Source organism: Megalopta genalis, chromosome 2 (genome assembly GCF_051020955.1).
Source record: "Megalopta genalis isolate 19385.01 chromosome 2, iyMegGena1_principal, whole genome shotgun sequence".
Classification (NCBI taxonomy): domain Eukaryota; kingdom Metazoa; phylum Arthropoda; class Insecta; order Hymenoptera; family Halictidae; genus Megalopta; species Megalopta genalis.
Window position 1 is genome coordinate 9,907,159 of NC_135014.1, and position 16,833 is coordinate 9,923,991.

At 50.9% G+C, this 16,833-nt stretch overlaps 1 protein-coding gene across 38 annotated transcripts in view; it reads left to right on the forward strand.

Moving 5' to 3' along the window:
- CaMKII (Calcium/calmodulin-dependent protein kinase II) overlaps positions 1-16,833 on the forward strand; it is a 115,677-nt gene that overhangs the window by 50,088 nt on the left and 48,756 nt on the right. For all 38 annotated transcript variants that reach the window (XM_076518253.1, XM_076518250.1, XM_076518252.1 and 35 more), the window contains exons 5-10: positions 7,098-7,152; positions 7,896-8,034; positions 9,914-10,016; positions 10,674-10,852; positions 11,054-11,176; positions 11,855-11,938. In XM_076518253.1, the coding sequence (XP_076374368.1) occupies positions 7,098-7,152; positions 7,896-8,034; positions 9,914-10,016; positions 10,674-10,852; positions 11,054-11,176; positions 11,855-11,938 (683 nt within the window). The remainder of the gene's footprint in view (positions 1-7,097; positions 7,153-7,895; positions 8,035-9,913; positions 10,017-10,673; positions 10,853-11,053; positions 11,177-11,854; positions 11,939-16,833) is intronic.

Genomic DNA, 16,833 nt, shown 5'->3' on the forward strand with positions numbered 1-16,833 from the left:
TCTTGAAACTGCCTGCCTGAAAAATACGACGGCTGCGTATTGTCCTTAGATGGGGGCGCGTTCGCTACCCCGTTACGCTACGTTACGTTACGTTACGTGACGTTTACCTTACCTTACCTTATGTCGCGTTACGTTACGTTAGCTTGTGTGTAGCGTTACGTTTGTTTCGCGTTCTATTCCGTCTAGGTCTAACTGTGCTGCGGAATTCTCGCTGCGAAAAGAAATATCTCTGCGAAAGTACCTACTTACTCTCCCTTTCTCTCTCTCTCTCTCTCGCTCTCTCTCCCTCTCTCTCTCTCTCTCTCTCTCTCTCTCTCTTTCTCTGCAGTTTGGCGAGCGAGGCTGATAAAAAGTGAAGCGTTCCGCTCAACAAATAAAACTGCGTCTGCGAATTATGTCCCGGACGCGCTGAGCACATTTTACAACCGGTTTCTTTCCCCGTTTCTCGCCGGTTTTCCGACTGTTGCGACGATTTTTCACCGGCGCTCCTCGCAGCCTTCGTGCAAAATATTTTTCCAAGTAATCTCGAGCTTATCGAGAATAAAATACGAGTCGACCCTCGCCGCGTGCTCGTCAAATCGTCGCCCTTCGTTCTCACGAAACTCGCGACGATCGTCGAAGCGTCAGCCGACGACGTTTAACCGCGACGCTCGTGTTCCTTAATTTCTCAAAGGCGCAGCGCGGCCACTTTGCCGGCCCGGCCACCATGAACAACCTATTAAATCACCGTTCGGATGATTCCAATTAATCCGAGGCTACCGGGACCAGGATTCCTCCCTGGGGACCGGTCGATCCGGGATCTACGGGGTGGCTCGCGTGCGCAAAGGTATCCTCGGTGAATCAGTCGTGCACGCGAGCTGTCCTGGAAACAGCGAAACCGTTCGATAATTATTGCTACCGTTGGATCGCTTTATCCGTCCTCGTCGGGAGACTTTTATGCACGGAAAGAACCTCGATCGTTTCGTGTTCCGACCGTTTCGCAGGATTAGGAAATGCGAAGCCGGTTTCTCGGACGATTTCTGCCGGGTTTCGATCTGGAATAAATGATCGAATTTATTAGAATAGGGGTGAAAGAAAGGGCCATATTTATTCGAAATTATTTTTCACTTTATTTATGCTAGATTATTTAATAATAGATAATTTATTGCTAGTGAAACAGGGGGCTATATTTATTCGAAATTATCTTTTATTTTATTTATGCTAGATTAGTTATTACTAGATTATTTATCGCTAGTGAAACAGGGGCCATATTTATTCGAAATTATTTATTTTATTTGTGCTAGATTAGTTGTTACTAGATTATTTATTGCTAGAACTATCGGACCCCAAATATACGTATACCAACGTATACGTATTGTTTTACGAAAATGACAAAATTGGCTCGATTTAATCTTGTACAAAGAGGGTGGTACAAAAAATGTCTGAGAAAAGGATTTTCATAGTGCAGGGAATTGTAAAGCGAAAAATGAGAAACCAGTTATTTCGATCGGTTCGATAGTTCTAGCGTCGGACGGTCGAAATACCATTTAGACACTCTTTGGATAGAAATAACGTCGGCTATAAAATAGCTTAGCCGTTCGGCGCGCGCGTCGAGCGTGGTCGTAAAACGCGTCCGACGGTCCGCGGGGGTCGGGCGCGGAGATCTAGAAAATCTTTCGATGGTGGATTCCGCAGGAATCAGGAAAAACGCGTACGCGGAACAAACGGAACGAAATTCGGCGGAACCGCACGTGCGCTTTGATTAGCGGAACTGCAACCTTGAACCGATGGCGGGCGGTGTTCGTTTGCAATACTGCGCCGAAACCTGCGCTGGCCGCGAGCCAATCGCCGACGTCGCCAGGGCTAGAGAAATTTCTCGGCCGTGCCAAGTAAGGCTAGACGGAATTTTTCTCTTTTGCCTCGGCTTTCGTCTCTCTTCTCCTTTTTCTTTTCTTTTTTTTTCGTCGAATCCGCGAATCTCCTCCGGAGAAACGTCGATCGTGCATTGATTCCGGCGAGATAACAGGTGCACGCCTCGCTCTCCTCGTCCTCGAAATAGAATCGATCAGCGCGCGCCGGATAGAGTCTGAAGAGACTCGAGTTTCGCAGACCTTTCAATCGCTCGCGAGCCGGATCCTCCCTCTCGATAACAAATTCGTCGCGAATAAACGAACGAACCCGGTCGCGGCCGCGGTAATCGCGTCGCGGAAGCTCGCCGATGTTCCGGAGGCGATGCGGCTTTAACCCTTTGCGGAGAGGAGTCGACAAAAGTCGCCTTTCGTTTCATTTGTTCGCGCGAACGCGACTTTCCAGAAATAATTTCGAATATCAAAAGTATTTGAAATCACGCAATCGCGCTAAAGTGACAAAACACTTGGACAGAATCGTCGTAAGATTCGAAATAAATGTGCGAAAATAGATGAGAGATCCGCGTAAGCGTAATTAAATACTTCAATCTCTTAATTCCCCTTTTGGAAACAATTTACTGCACTTAGAATCCGCGGGGATGGAAAAACGGTGGGGAAAATCGGGGGGCGAGGATAGATCCGGCGGCACGGCAATTAATGTTTTTATTAATTGATCGAATGGAACGGAAATCGGTGGACGAGCATTCGGCGAAACGCGTCCGTGAAAGGACACGCTCGGCCGAGTATCCGCCGTCCAGGCTGGTCCAGGTCTTTTATTCGTTTGTGAACGAATTTCATTGAACCGACGACCTGTCACGAATCCTTTCTCGCGGCCAGCGCCGAGCCAATCGAAACTGTCACGCTGTCCGCCATCCTCTCGCTCTTTTTCGCTCTCTTTCGCTCTCTCGCGCTCTCTTTCGCTCTCTCGCGCTCTCTTCCTCTTTTCTTCGTCATCTTCTTCCTCTCTCGTTTCTGTTTAGAGGCTATTAATTTGGCTTCTCGGCGTCTCTTGTCCCGTAGAAACATCTGGCGAGCCTCCTCGACGCAATCGACGGCCGCGATTTGCGATTCCGCTTTGTCCGATGACAAATGTCGCGCGCGGTGTCCGCACCGTTGGGTGCTCTTTCGCGTTTTCACTCGCGCTCGGGTGCCATTCCTTCGCTCCGCCTCTTTAGATGCTCGCGATCGCCCAACGACGAGTTAACAAAGTGTATCTTGCGACCTGAATCGAAAAAAAAACGCCTTATCATCACCCTTATATGCTAACATAAAAAACAGCTGCTTCAAGCGCTCCGTAAATCTAGCGTCGATCGACGATCCGTCAAAAATTTCCGACTTCGTTGCGTCCGCCTCTGTGGATGGTACGCCAATGGTACGCCAATGGTCCCGAAGATCGCGCGAGCAAAGAGGCGGACTAAAACCGAGCTGCCGACGGTTGCCGTTTTTCCGCGAAGCTCTGCCGGTCGGTTAAACATCGATCGAAGCGTTCGCGAGAGGAGAGGCCGTTCGCGGTGATCGCGTCCGCATAAAGAGCGTCGAATCGCCGGCGATCCATCGATCCTTTTATCGCGGCTCGTTCGTCTCCCGGCGATGCTCGTCGCCTCGTCTAGCGTCTTGGAATCTGGCGAGGGTCGAGAGCGTGCCGGAAAGACGGTAGATCAATACTCGGGCATCCAGTTTCCGCGTTCCTCCGTCGCATCGGTGGCCCAGGATCCCTTTCGCGGCTCGTATTTTCATTCCGTGATCAGCCTCGCCCCCCTCTCTCTCTCTCTCTCTCTCTCTATCTATCTATCTATCTATCTACCTATCTCTCGCGCTGAAAGAGCGAGAAACGCTCGCCCTGTCAAAATAGAACGAGGATCGATGCATAGGCGCCTTCTTCCCTCTTCTCGTTCCCGCAAACTTGCCGTGAGATTGATCGACGTCGATCGTTTCGCTTTCCTCCGAGAGAATCATCTGTTCCCGACAAGGCCGGAGGAATCGATTGACGGATGACGAAGGGTTCGGCGAACTCTGGACACCCGGTGACCCGGCTACAGGAATTTCTCCCGCATTGTCCTTCTGCTTGAGCATGAGAACGTACAATTTAGGGAGAGGTGACGCGATTGTTCAAGTCTCGCATTTTTATTGTTGTTCAGCGCAAGCTGTTAGGCTTTGCAAGTTGTCCACTTTCGTCTCCAAGCTGAGGAACTGAGAGAAATAACCGCGTTCTCTCTGTCTCGCAGTTTCTTCTCTGTTATCGGAATCAGAGGCGCCTCGTATCGCCGACTTTCGGCCGAGGACTCGCGAACGGCGCTGCAGGAATTAGACGGCTGATATCCGACGACAAAAGCCAGCCCCGGCTTGCCGAACCGTCGCTGCTCGGCCGACTCCATAATTCATAAGGGTGGAGAGACGGGGCCGGGGTTTCTTTTATTCATCGCGGAGTCCTATCGCGTCGACTGGACGTGACCGATGAGTTACCGTGTCCTCCTGCCATCCGCGACCCGTTTCCATCATGCCGTGCACCGGCTTACGCTCGTACCAGTCAACAAGTGATACCTATCGATCCTTCTCGACCGTTTCTCACTGCTAACCCCCTTTCCGCGGCCTCCTAGGCCTCTCCGCCGCACCCTTTGCCCTCGAGCCGCGCTCCGCGGAACTCGGAAGTCTCTTCTTCCAGGAGATACTCTTCCTGGAAAATCTGCTCTCAAACGTCTCCCAGCGGCCGATCTTCGCGGCGTTCGATCTTCGCAACGTCTGATTTATAACCTTGACCCTTCTCGGATCGGCGAAGGGTGTCGAGGAGCCGGCACCCTCCGCGAAAGGGCGAAAGTATCCGGCAGGCAGTGCTTCGAGTGCCGAACAGTCGATGCGGTTCGAAGTTCGCCGAATCGACGGCGTTCGATAATCGCGGGGGTTCGATAAACGTGACTCGACGGTGCCGGCTTCCGGAAACCGAGAGAGCAAGAGAGAGAGAGAGAGAGAGAGAGAGAGAGAGAGAGGCGAGAGTAACCGGCGTAAGTATCGATCCAGGAAGCCACACCTCGACGCAGCGCGACTCGGTGACCCCGCAGTCACGCGTTTTCGCGATTATGCTCGCGTTCCTCGTGGCCCGGGTTCTCTCAGACGGGCCCCGCGTCGATGATCGCGTTCGTCTCTACCTAGAAACGATCGAGAATTGTTAGCAAAACGTTTGCGCGAGGAACAACGGAACCCTTCGGACCGGGATCGAGGCTGCGAGGAAGATTCTCTTCGTCGTCCAGAACAGCTTCGCTGGAACGACGAGGCTCGCCTCTTCGCGCAGATTCGGCCCGCGGCCCCACTTGACATTAATTAAGGCCGGATCGTTGAATTGTATCGCGGTAGATGTCTCTTCGTTGACCTTAATGAACGATCGAGAAGAAGTGTCGCCGCGATCGAAAAGCTTCCGTCCACGCGGACGTCTTCGCGAAATATTCTCGATACGTTCTTCCAAGAGCCTCAAGCACCCTCTAGAGCACACCATAGCACACCATAGCAAATGGTCGGTTGTAACAGCTTGCCGTGCTTCGGCGAGTGCGACTCGTGATAGGGATTCCCAGTAATTACCTGCCGGACAAAGGGTTAAGCGTTCGAGCAAGGTAAATACACACAGTAAATATAAATAGAGTAAATTCTCCGTAATTTTTCTTCAGCTTGTAAATAAAACTGGACAATTTAGAAAGGGGAGAGGCGATTATTCGAGCCTCGCGACTCATTTTTATAGTCACCGATGCTCAACAATTATAAAAACGAATCGCAAGGCTCGAATAATCGCGCCTCCTCTTCCAAAATTGTCCACTTTCGTTTGCAAGCTGAAGAAAAATTATGAAAAATTTACCGTGCTCCTTTTCTCCCAAGAAACGATTAGAAGAAACTGCAATCACGGTATCCGCGGCGAAAATGGTGCGGCAGGGGGGGGAGGGGGTTGACGGAAGCCTCGAACGTCTCGCGTTCTTTGGCCCCTTTTTCGGCGCTGGTTGGTTAATTGAAAAATGAATGACGCACGTACGGACGCGGCGCGAGGTAAAAAAGTGGAGTTAACAAAGGAGCGGTCCTTCGGATGGGTAATTGGTCCCCGCACAGCTCGGAGCACATTCGGACAAAAATCCGCGCCCCTAATGGCGTCGTTCGTATGCGCCGCGCCGGCCACGGCCACGGCTCGAGCGCAATTTGTTCAACGACCGTGAAGATCGTTTGCAGGATACCGCGACAATTTTCCATCCCCGTCTTCGTTCCGCGACATTCTACCCTGTCGCGTTCGCGTATCCGCCACTTTGCTCCCTACGGAGCAAACACTCGGCCCGCGCGCGATGAAAAACGGCCGGTCGTTAGGGGACGGTCGTTCGCCTCGATGCCGCGTTACGCGAACATCGTCCACGTTTCCGTTTGCGGAAACCGCGGCTCTTGAGCGAGCGAGCCTCCGAAAACTGGGCCTCCGTAGTCTGTGCCTCCGAGAACTGGGCATCCGTAGACTGGTCCTCCGAAAACTGGGCCTGCGAAAATTGGTCCTCCGCGACGCTTTCATTCGAACGCGATCGAATCGGGCCGCGTCGATCGGCCGCGAATCCTTTGCAAGATCTTCGACGGTCGACGCGATTATTCGCGAAAATTGCGAAGCGAATTGCGAACGTAAAAGAAAACTGCGGCATACTTTGACCCTTCCGAGCAGGCTGTAACGTTACAAATGGCAAGAATTACGGCGAATGCGAAAATAGAAGCCGGGACGCGCTCCGGACCGCTAAAGGTTCAATTAGACGCGCGGCTGTAATTATAAGAGAGTGGGATTCATTGACTCTTACCACTTGACGCGATCACCGCCGCGCGAGCATTAATTGGCCGCGGAAATGAATCGCTGGTGTGCGAACTAATAAATAGAACAGAATCACGGTGATACCTCGATCATGCTCGCGCCGAGATAGAGCGCTGATTTTTTCAATAAATATCGTTGCAGCTGGATCGTTATAGATCAAGCTATTTTTTTACGCGAACTCGTTACTTTGTCTTTTCATGACTTTGCATTGTATTCGTGCGACACAAATGCCATTTGTATGATCTTCTAATAGCATTTGCATCATAAATGCACGAAAAATCCGCTGTCTATCAAGAAGCGACACAATTTAAACGAGATAAAGAGATTAGTTTCGCGCTCGAAAAGCGCGGCTTGCGCGATGCTCTCGACTAACAGTTTCCCGTTGCTTTCTGTTCCAGTGAGATTACACGACAGCATACAGGAGGAAAACTGCCATTACCTCGTGTTTGACCTGTAAGTAGAGCCGACGCGTAACATTAATCATCGCTAGGATCGAAAGTTCGTAATCGAGTCGAACCGGGCTCTCCGCGGGTCGGTCCGCCCGGCCCCACAGGTCCCCGCAGGCCCGATGCGAGTCATTCAGGGGAGTCAGTGGCGGTCGGGAGCCAACTTTAATCTAATTCCTATCGGAATTGGCCCGCCAACCTGCCTCCTTCCGATCGGAGAATCCCGGTGGTTAAAATTCGCGTTGGCTCGAATGATCGAAGCCCCGGGCTACGTCGGGCCCGCCGGCCCTCCCGAAAGCCCGAAAAACCACCGCGAGCGAGTCTCCAGTCTCCTTTTGTCCGCTCCCCGGAGATTAACTTGCTATTGCAAGCTCGCTACCAATTTTCGCGATTTTATTCGGCCGGAGCGACCGGCGATTTCCGGATCCTTTGTTTATCAAACGCGCTTTATCTCCGCGTTTATCTCCGCTGTCCCGAACAAACTGTCCACGAACCCGCGTTAATTTATCAATGACAGACTTTCGATCCTAACAGCTGACCCTTGCTCGTTGACCCTTGACCGCAAAGATGGCGGTTGATCCGAGCGCAAGGATCGGGTCTGGCCATTCGCGCGTCGTTCCACTGAATTCAGAAGAACGCCCGGCCATTTTGTCGCACTTTTCTGAATGCCGTGGAACGAGTTCTGTTTTTTTTCTCGATCGATGTGTCCACAACGTGGACAGAGATACATCACCTGGTCCGGTTTTGCAGAGTTACCGGCGGAGAACTGTTCGAGGATATCGTCGCGCGGGAGTTCTACAGCGAAGCGGACGCCTCGCATTGTATCCAACAAATCCTGGAGAGCGTACACCACTGCCACCACAACGGAGTCGTGCACAGGGACCTGAAAGTACGTAAAAAGGGACGAAAAGGGCAACGAATTGTGCCGTGTTTAGGCCGATCGTGTCGGCCGAAAGGAATAGCTCTCGGCGCCGCGACGCCTCGCGTCGAGCCGTTCGAACGGGTCGATGATCGTTTCCAGATGTTTTGGCCGATTGATGACGTACAGGTCGCTTCAACGACGATCGAACCTTCGTTCTAGGTGTAGAGATCGCGATCGGGGCAATCCGGGGTCGGAGATCGTCATCGATCGCCATTAATCTTCGATCATCGTAATTAACGCGTTCGCTGCCAGAGATAGAGTTATTGTATTTATTCGCGCATTAAATATGTCGTATCTTCTGATCAAATGTGAGAGAAATGCCGTCAAAAAGAAGCTGTAAATTCTCTAAATATCGTGCTATGCGTTGCAAATTTTAAATAATTTTATTCGCAAGATTCATTATATTACACTGGACGCTGCCACCGGGCTTGTTAATTTCTATAATTACTTGCTTCGATCGTCGTAACCGGCTCGCGGATTTTGCGCACCTATTGCAGGAATTAGTACATCAAATTTCAAACGTCAGAGAAATTAAAACAATTAATATCGAATATTATTTGCAACTTATTGAAATAATTGAAGCTGAAGCTATTGATAAAGCTAATCTTTATTTTGCCAGCGAGCTTTAAAATTGAATCGAGCACAGTTCGCATAAACGACGACACCTGTATTTCGAATGTTCGCGTAATAGCAACAACATTGTTCGAACGAAAAAAATGTGGAACACGGTGGATTTAGCGTCGAGAGATCGTCCGCTTTGAAGCGTCCGGTACTCCCTTCCGTGGAATTCAAATTGCTGGAAATTCAGTTGAGAGAGTCGTCAAGAAAACGCGGGTGGCAGTCGAAACGAGGGGAAAATTAATCCGTCTTTCGACGAAGGAAAAATAAGAGAGAGAGAGAGAGAGAGAGAGAGTGCGCGAAGGGGTGAAGAGAGGAGAAAGAGCAAAAGGGGCGCAGGAAAAGTGGCGTTTCATGAAAAACTGAAAAAGTCGCGCAGATGTTGGGCCAACGATGTGTGTCAAGCATCTCGCGTGTACAAAGCGGTCCAAAAACCGTGCTCGGCTTTTCATTTAGCGAAACCTTTGGAAAATGAAGCAAAGGGGAGAGACGCCGACGCGTATATTTCCCTTTTGGAGGAGTTGCGACACGATTTTCGGAGCACCCTGTACTCGCGCGGCGCCGCGAATTGATCCGCGGCAGGCTCGCGTAAATCCGTGGACGTAAGGCGAGCCGCATATTTCCCGCTTCCAGATATCGTGCTTTACAGTTTCAAGCGTCGATATCTGCTCAGTAAATCGCGGCGCGACGTCCCTAAGCTCGTATTTTCCATCGGAAACTTCTTCTCCGCCCGAATACGATTTGCGCCCTTATTCCGACGCATTGTCGACTCCGCCGAAAGACAGCCCTTCGTTTTCGATCGCGCGCGCTTTCTCGACGAAACGCGCGTTCCAGTTTAATTCCTTAAGCGACTAAACGGTGGCTTAATAATCGCGTTGCTCGATAATAGAGTACATTCAAGACCAAATCGTGTCCGAATCAAATGTTCGGTACCAATTAACCTATTTACCATTTTTCCGTTAAACAAAAGAACTGTTTAGTGAACCACTTAATAATAGAAAAATATGATTTACAATTCTCGCATAGATTCTCGAATATGCAAAATATTTGATACATTGGCAATAATTTGGCAATAATTATCGATGTGTTATTAATGTATCGATAGAATATCATATCGAGTAGGCAAGCGAACATTAGCCAATCGAACGACACGCGTAAACGCGACGCGATCCGTGCGGAAGCGAAGCCGACATATAGATCGCCGACGAGTCCCCATTTCCTGTTTCAGCCCGAGAATCTGCTGCTGGCGAGTAAGGCGAAAGGCGCGGCTGTGAAATTAGCGGACTTCGGTTTGGCGATCGAGGTGCAGGGCGACGCACAGGCATGGTTCGGTAAGTGGACGTTCGTAAACTACAGGCGTCGGACGCGTTTGCACGTTATCGCGATGGAAATTTGACCGGCGGCGAATTTTCCGTCGGTCCGGCCACCCCCGCGCAATTTTTCCGCATCGTTTAACGCGTCGCGACGTCGGCACCCTTTATGGCTCGGTCTCGTTCTCCCGTCTCCCTACCGTCGCGGAACGCTCCCTTCCTCTCCCGAAGTCCTGAGTGATTTTTTTCACGTCGCCGAATCCGCGACCCCGAATATGGCGAATTCATGGCGATTCGCTGGCGAGTCCGCGGCTAAAGAACGCCGCGAGTCGCAACTTGCAGAAAAATGTCTAATTAATGCATTGATTCGACACTTTGAACGCGTTCTATGGACCGAAGGGAATTTAAGGCGATTCGAAAGATTTAGGATCGCAAGCATTAGCGATCCTAGGTTCGAGCGATCACGTCTCGGAGTTGAAAGGTCGCGAGCTGCGGCGTTCTTCCGCGAGCCGCGGAAGCGTTCGGTGACCTCTCGCGGTGCCGCGGAAATGTTCGGTGACCTCTCGCGGCGCCACCACGGGGTCAACTCGACCGCGGGGATCGATAGGATAGCGTAGATCGTCGCGCTAAGAGTGCGGCTCACGTAAGAATGAACCTGTGAAATGATCTATGGGAAAGGTTTCGCCGGGACGCCCGGTTACCTCAGCCCGGAAGTGCTCAAGAAAGAGCCCTACGGCAAGCCGGTGGACATTTGGGCATGCGGTGTCATCCTCTACATCCTCCTGGTCGGTTATCCGCCGTTCTGGGACGAGGACCAGCACCGGTTGTACGCGCAGATCAAGGCTGGATCCTACGACGTAAGGCACCCATCCATCCCTCCACAGCAAAAAAAAAAAACATTGTTCGACGCGCCCGTCGTTCCCTCTTCCTCGCGAACCCTGTCCCCTGTTTCTCGAAAGCGGAACGGCGGTGCTTCCGTCGTTCTTTCTCGCGAGAAACAGAGCGCGCGGTTCACACGCTGCTCTCTGATCGTCTCTCGTTGGTGTTGAAACCGATAGTATCCCAGTCCAGAATGGGACACCGTCACGCCGGAAGCCAAGAACCTGATCAATCAGATGCTGACGGTGAACCCGAGCAAAAGGATCACCGCCAGCGAGGCACTCAAGCACCCATGGATCTGCGTAAGTCGACCCTCAAGTCAACCTATTATCATTATTATGATTATTATTGTTTGTTGTACACGGCTGAGAGAATGCATTAGCCTCGACAGAAGCGCATTCGCCTTAAAATTCGGTTAAATCGGGACTTCACGGATCAGCTGCAAGCAAATATCGCTGCGATGTCGCCGTTGATAACGCCGAATACAATTTTTATTGCAGTCAAATTTAGTAAAAGCGATCGATATTAACCCTTTGCACTCTGAGGCACTGCTAAAATTGGTTATATCACGTTCCAAGGTAATTCTTACATTAACAAAGTTCAGATTTAAGGAAATTGTTAAAAGTGTAACCGTTGTGTAAGTCGCGAGACTCAATTTCGCGTGCATAAAATGCACTTTGTATAAAATGAAAATACTGTAAGTCAGAAAAATTATTTCAGATTTACAATTAAAATAGCTTCGAGTGCAAAGGGTTGATACCTAATTCTTGTACACCATTTTTACTCGTCTTCGCAATGTTTCTTTGCACTTTGTTCAGAGATACGAGCTTCTATCTATCTAAGAGTTCGACTACGCGTTGATTCATCGATCGAAAGATCCCGTTAAAAATCCTGATAAAAATGCGCGGTCCGAAAGGAGTAGGAGCGCCGTTTTTTTTGTCGGGTTCTCGGTGACGACAGGTTGTTTTCTCGTGTTGCAGCAACGGGAGCGTGTCGCCTCGGTCGTCCACAGGCAAGAGACCGTGGAATGTTTGAAGAAATTCAACGCAAGGCGCAAATTAAAGGTGAGTGGCTGCCGAAAAGCTGTTCTAATTAAACGATCCGCCGATCGGGCTCCGCCGGGGCTCGTAATTAGTGGACGGTCACGGGGCCGAGGGTTCCTCGATTAATGAATTTCAAGGGGAAGAGACCCAGCCGCGTCACGGTTCCGCGACTCCGGCAGAAACTACCCGGCGAAACTATAACGATTACACGCGCGAGTTTCGACGCTCGAGATGTTGCGACGCTTCGGGGCTTGTTAATTAAGAATTATTTCGATGCGGAGCGTCGTCGAAATTCTTGGCCGGGACGTTCTTCTCGTTGCGGACGCGGAAATCGTAATGTCGTCGCACTTGATGTTAAACGCTTGTTTAATAGCACGGTTTATTGTAAAATCTCTGTTTGTTATCACTTCCTCCGTAACAATGGCGTCGATCGTCTTTTTCCGAAGGCGTCGCTCCGAGACCGACGGAAAACGCGAGAATAAGTTGCGATAGTTCCACGTCGACTTCGAATCACTGGACGTCCGATCTAACAATCTTCGTTGACCTCTCTGCTGAAGGGTTGAGCGTCCATCGCGACGCAACAATGGATCGTTTGCCGAAGATTCGAGCGGATCCATGGATCGCGCGCCGAAGCCTCCGGCATTGAGCGATGGCCGTCGGTTCGTTTGCGTATCATTTCGATGATGTTTGGCCTTGTTAATCAATCGCGAAGCACAACGGAGCTCGTCCGGTGCAATAACGAAACCAGGAAGAGTCCAGCCGGCCGATTAACTGCCGAATAAACGGAATCGATTCCGCGTCGCTGCGCCCGTCCCCGTGGCGCCCCTCGGTGCCCCTCGGCGCCCATCGCACTCCCCTCATGGTCGCACCGGGATCGACAAACTCTAGAAACTCGCAGTTTACAGTGCACAAAATGTTCCGACACTCTTCCGCCGTCACTCGATTACAGCCAGAAGAGTTAAATGAAATTTCCGGCGCCGCTGGGACCGTCGATCGACCCGACAAAATGGCGGACGGACAAAAGCGAATTCGATTTCGAGTTTCGGGAACGGGTTGCCCGGGCTCGCCGAGCGATCTCGAAAACTCTCATCTCGATGAGAGAATTCTTCCTTTCGATTTATACAGATTTTTTTTGTTTAATTGTCGAGCAGTGACCATCGGCGTTCCATGTAAACAATAGCTATAACTGCGTTGCTGCGTAAGAACGGAAAGACGGAATTTATTTCCACGAATTTATTATCGCAACGAATGCTCCTATCAACAAACCGAGCGAATCAGTTTTTTACGAGAATGTTTTTCTAAGCAAAGTTGACGCTAAGATCGTCGCATATTAAATTTCATAATATTCTGTCATCATTTTATACGCGGTCGACAGATCGCGAGACACGATCAAAAGGGTTCCACGGTCTCAATAATTCGAAAATAAAAGACAGGAAACCGGTGGTTCGACCAGCAACGGTTCAGCGTTAAAAACAATGGTCGCCGATCTCTCCGTCGGCGGCAGAGGAGCCTCTTTCATCGCGAATTCGTGGATCCCCGCTCGCCCGTCTGCTCCCGATCTCCTCGACGCCTGTTGCAATTGTGTGTGCACGAGCTCGAATTGCCGTCGGAATCGCGCGACACTCGATCCAGTGAGTGCAACAGTCGAGGTTGCGAGTGCCGGGAAGTCGCGGGAGTGGCTCGCGGTGTCTGAACGAGTTCGTTTGCCGGTGTCCGCTCGCGTCGAAGATCGCGTCGATTCCGCGCGATCCCGTGCTCTCCAGTGATTACCCAGGCGAGATCACGAAACAGCGGTCGGTTCGTCGAATCGCGACGGATCGCCGGAGAATAAACGAAGAAAAGATCGCAGCGCGGAACAGAGCAGTTTCCATGTTCCGCGAGGGCGCGGAGAGAGTTTCGAGTGCCTCGAAGTGCCGAAGCGGCGGCGACGGCGACGAGCCGTAATGCGATTCATTGGCTTCTGAACGAAGAACGAAACGGGCTGCTGGGTCTATTCGTTCCCTCGAGTGTCGTCGAGCTTAAGTCGCGAGGCGGAGGATTACAGTCGCGCGGCGCGACGCGATTCGGCTCCGGACGGGTTTCATTTTCGAGCCCGAGGAATTTCGATGCGGCCGCCCGCCCGCCTGTCCGCCGCCTCCTCGTTCCGCTAATTAAATATCGAATTTTAAAGCGCAATTCATTAGCCGGCTTCCGCGAGGGAGATCAACAACGGCTTATCGGCCGCCGTCCGTCGGAACGGTCCGCTTCGCCGCCGAGCCTATCGCGCCCTAAATCATTTATTTTAGACCTCCCGGCCGTTCGATCGCAACGTATGCTGAAATCGAGCGATTTATTCGATTATTTTCTATCAAAGAGGATTTCTTTTCGTACCGAAAAGAGATACAGGGAGCTGGTCGGAAGAACCTAGATCGGATTTGTAATTAAATTGGCTTCGATTGACCCTCGGTTTCCGGTGACCCGGTCCACGTCGTAGCGAAAGAGATAGGATTTTTTCGGGTCGATTGCGTCATTCGATTCGGTCGTTAGACGCGTAATATTATTCACGGGCGCGTGATGTCGGTCGCCCCATTAATAATAGAGCTGACAATAGGCACGGTCATTTAGGGGACGAAGCCGATAAGGCGACGCTATCGGCTACCTGCAGAGCCTCGTCCGTCTTCTACGTGGCAGTGATTAAGCGAGCCTTGTAATAGGCATTCGCATAAATAACAGTCGCGTCCTCGTCTTCCCCTCCCTCGATCGGGTAAACAGAGTTTTTCGCGTTTTCGTGCGAGATCGATGTCGTCCGCAGTCGAACGCGGTCGGCCGTACGGTACGCTCTCGGAACACGCGATCGTTCCATTAGGAACGAATGTGATTAGTATTTGCGGTTAATGCCGGCTTCTTCGACGCCGTGCGGGGACCGGCACGCGCGCTGCTCGATGCGTTTCCTCTTAATTAATTCGCGCTGGGAATTGCGCTTCGATCGCGCGGCGCTCGTTCCTCGCCGCTCCGCGCGGCACGCTCGCTCGTTTTTGCGCGGCTAAATACTTCGAAAAATCGGCGATGCTGTGCGGGATTTTTTATCTCGAGTCCGAATTAACGGAGATCGGGGCCTCGGCTCGCAATTTTGATTTATGACGAACGGACGCAGTCGCTCGATCGAAACGCTCCGCCGCGAGAAGGTGCGCGTCGCGACGGTGAGACTCGTCGTCGTTAAAGTGAACAGTGCGAAGCAACTGCGACGGAAACTCGGCCGACGGAAGCAGCGGCGACGACGCCGACGACATGAAGGGCTTGAAGAGTAGATTCTCGTTGCGCAGGCAACACCAGCAACCAGTCGTTCCAGAGGTATTTCCAGTCTCTCTCTCGTCGCGTCCCATTAATAATCAACGAATCATTGAGCAATTCTTGGCGTCGCGTCGCGTCGCGTCGCGCTCGCTATCCTCCGACCATTAACGAGAATAAATAAATAAACGGACCGGAAACCGGAAAGAAATATCGACGACTCGAACAATCCGTGGCTGGCCTTCTCTCGCGATTTTTCTTAGGAAATATTATGCAATCGGAGCTCTTCCGATGCTCTTGAATCGTTTTGGATTCTCTTGATTCCTCTTGAATCGTTCCGAATTGTTCCGACTCGTCTTCACTTATTCCGAATCGCCTGAAATCTGTTTGACTCGTCTTGAATCGTTAAGGATTGTCCTGACTCGCCTTCACTGGTCTTGAACCATCTTGAATAGCCTTGAATCGCTTTGAATCGTCTTGAATTATCTTGAATCGCCTTGAATCGTCTTGAATTATCTTGAATTGTCTTGAACTGTCTTGAATCGCCTTGAATCGCTTTGACTCGTCCCGACTCGTCTTCATTTATTCTTGAATCGTTAAGAATCGTCCTGACTCGTCTTCGCTCGTCTTGATTCTATTTTATATGCTTTATTTCATCGTACGCGATGTATAAAGAGATGGACCGCTGGTATAATCCGTAAGAAAATCGATCAAGTTCACGCGATGATAACCTGCATAAAATCGAGAACGGTATAATCGCTGAAAGGTTTCGACAGACCGATCGATCGATCGAGAATCGCGGTCTCGGACGGACGTTGCACCAGTTTTGAGTCGTCCTGTAGGAATCGAGCGAGCAGCGGAACCCCGCAGCGGGCCGCAATGCATCAAATGCAACGGGAACAAGAAGCAGCCTGCGTTCAGAAACCCGAGTAGAGGCCGTAAATATCAATCAAGAAACACGAGACGCGAATGCGACGCGACGCGGCGGTCGGGTGACGAGAACAGCGGAAAATAAAAAAATAATAATAATAGCAGCGGACGGTTTCGCGAAAACCGAACGAGAAAGCGAGAAAGCTGTAGAGAGAGAGCGAGTAGGAGGGAGACGGAAGAGGGAAATTGAGAGAGAAAGAAGTGGGGTAACTCGAGCTTTGTTATTCATTCGAGTCGACGAATGGCGCAATAACGCCGCGTAACAGGTTAAGTATCGCGGCTCTAATTAACTCGACTTTCGATCGCGGCTGATGAAAACTCCGGCCAGCAGAAGGCCGAGAACAGACGCAGGCAAAGGGGTGGGGGGGATGGAAGCTATCAAACTAGTTTAATTGCAATTTTATTTAGTCCGGTACACGTTCTGGAACGGGTTAATTTCCCGCGGCGACGGAGATCCAAAGACGTCGCGCGACGCGATGCGATCTTCAACGTCATTTTTACGGAGCCGATCGCCTGACAACCCCTCTTCCGAAATTCTATTCGTTCGTTGCATATTTATTCGTGAATTTCAGAACATAATTCCGCAGGTCTCGCGTATCCAGAAACTATCGTCTTTGTCAACAATTCGCAAACGACGTACGGAATTCGCGCGAGAAAGAATCGCCGAGTTCAGCTCTATTCGAAAGCGATCTGTCAAAGAAAAGGAAAGAAAAGGGAAG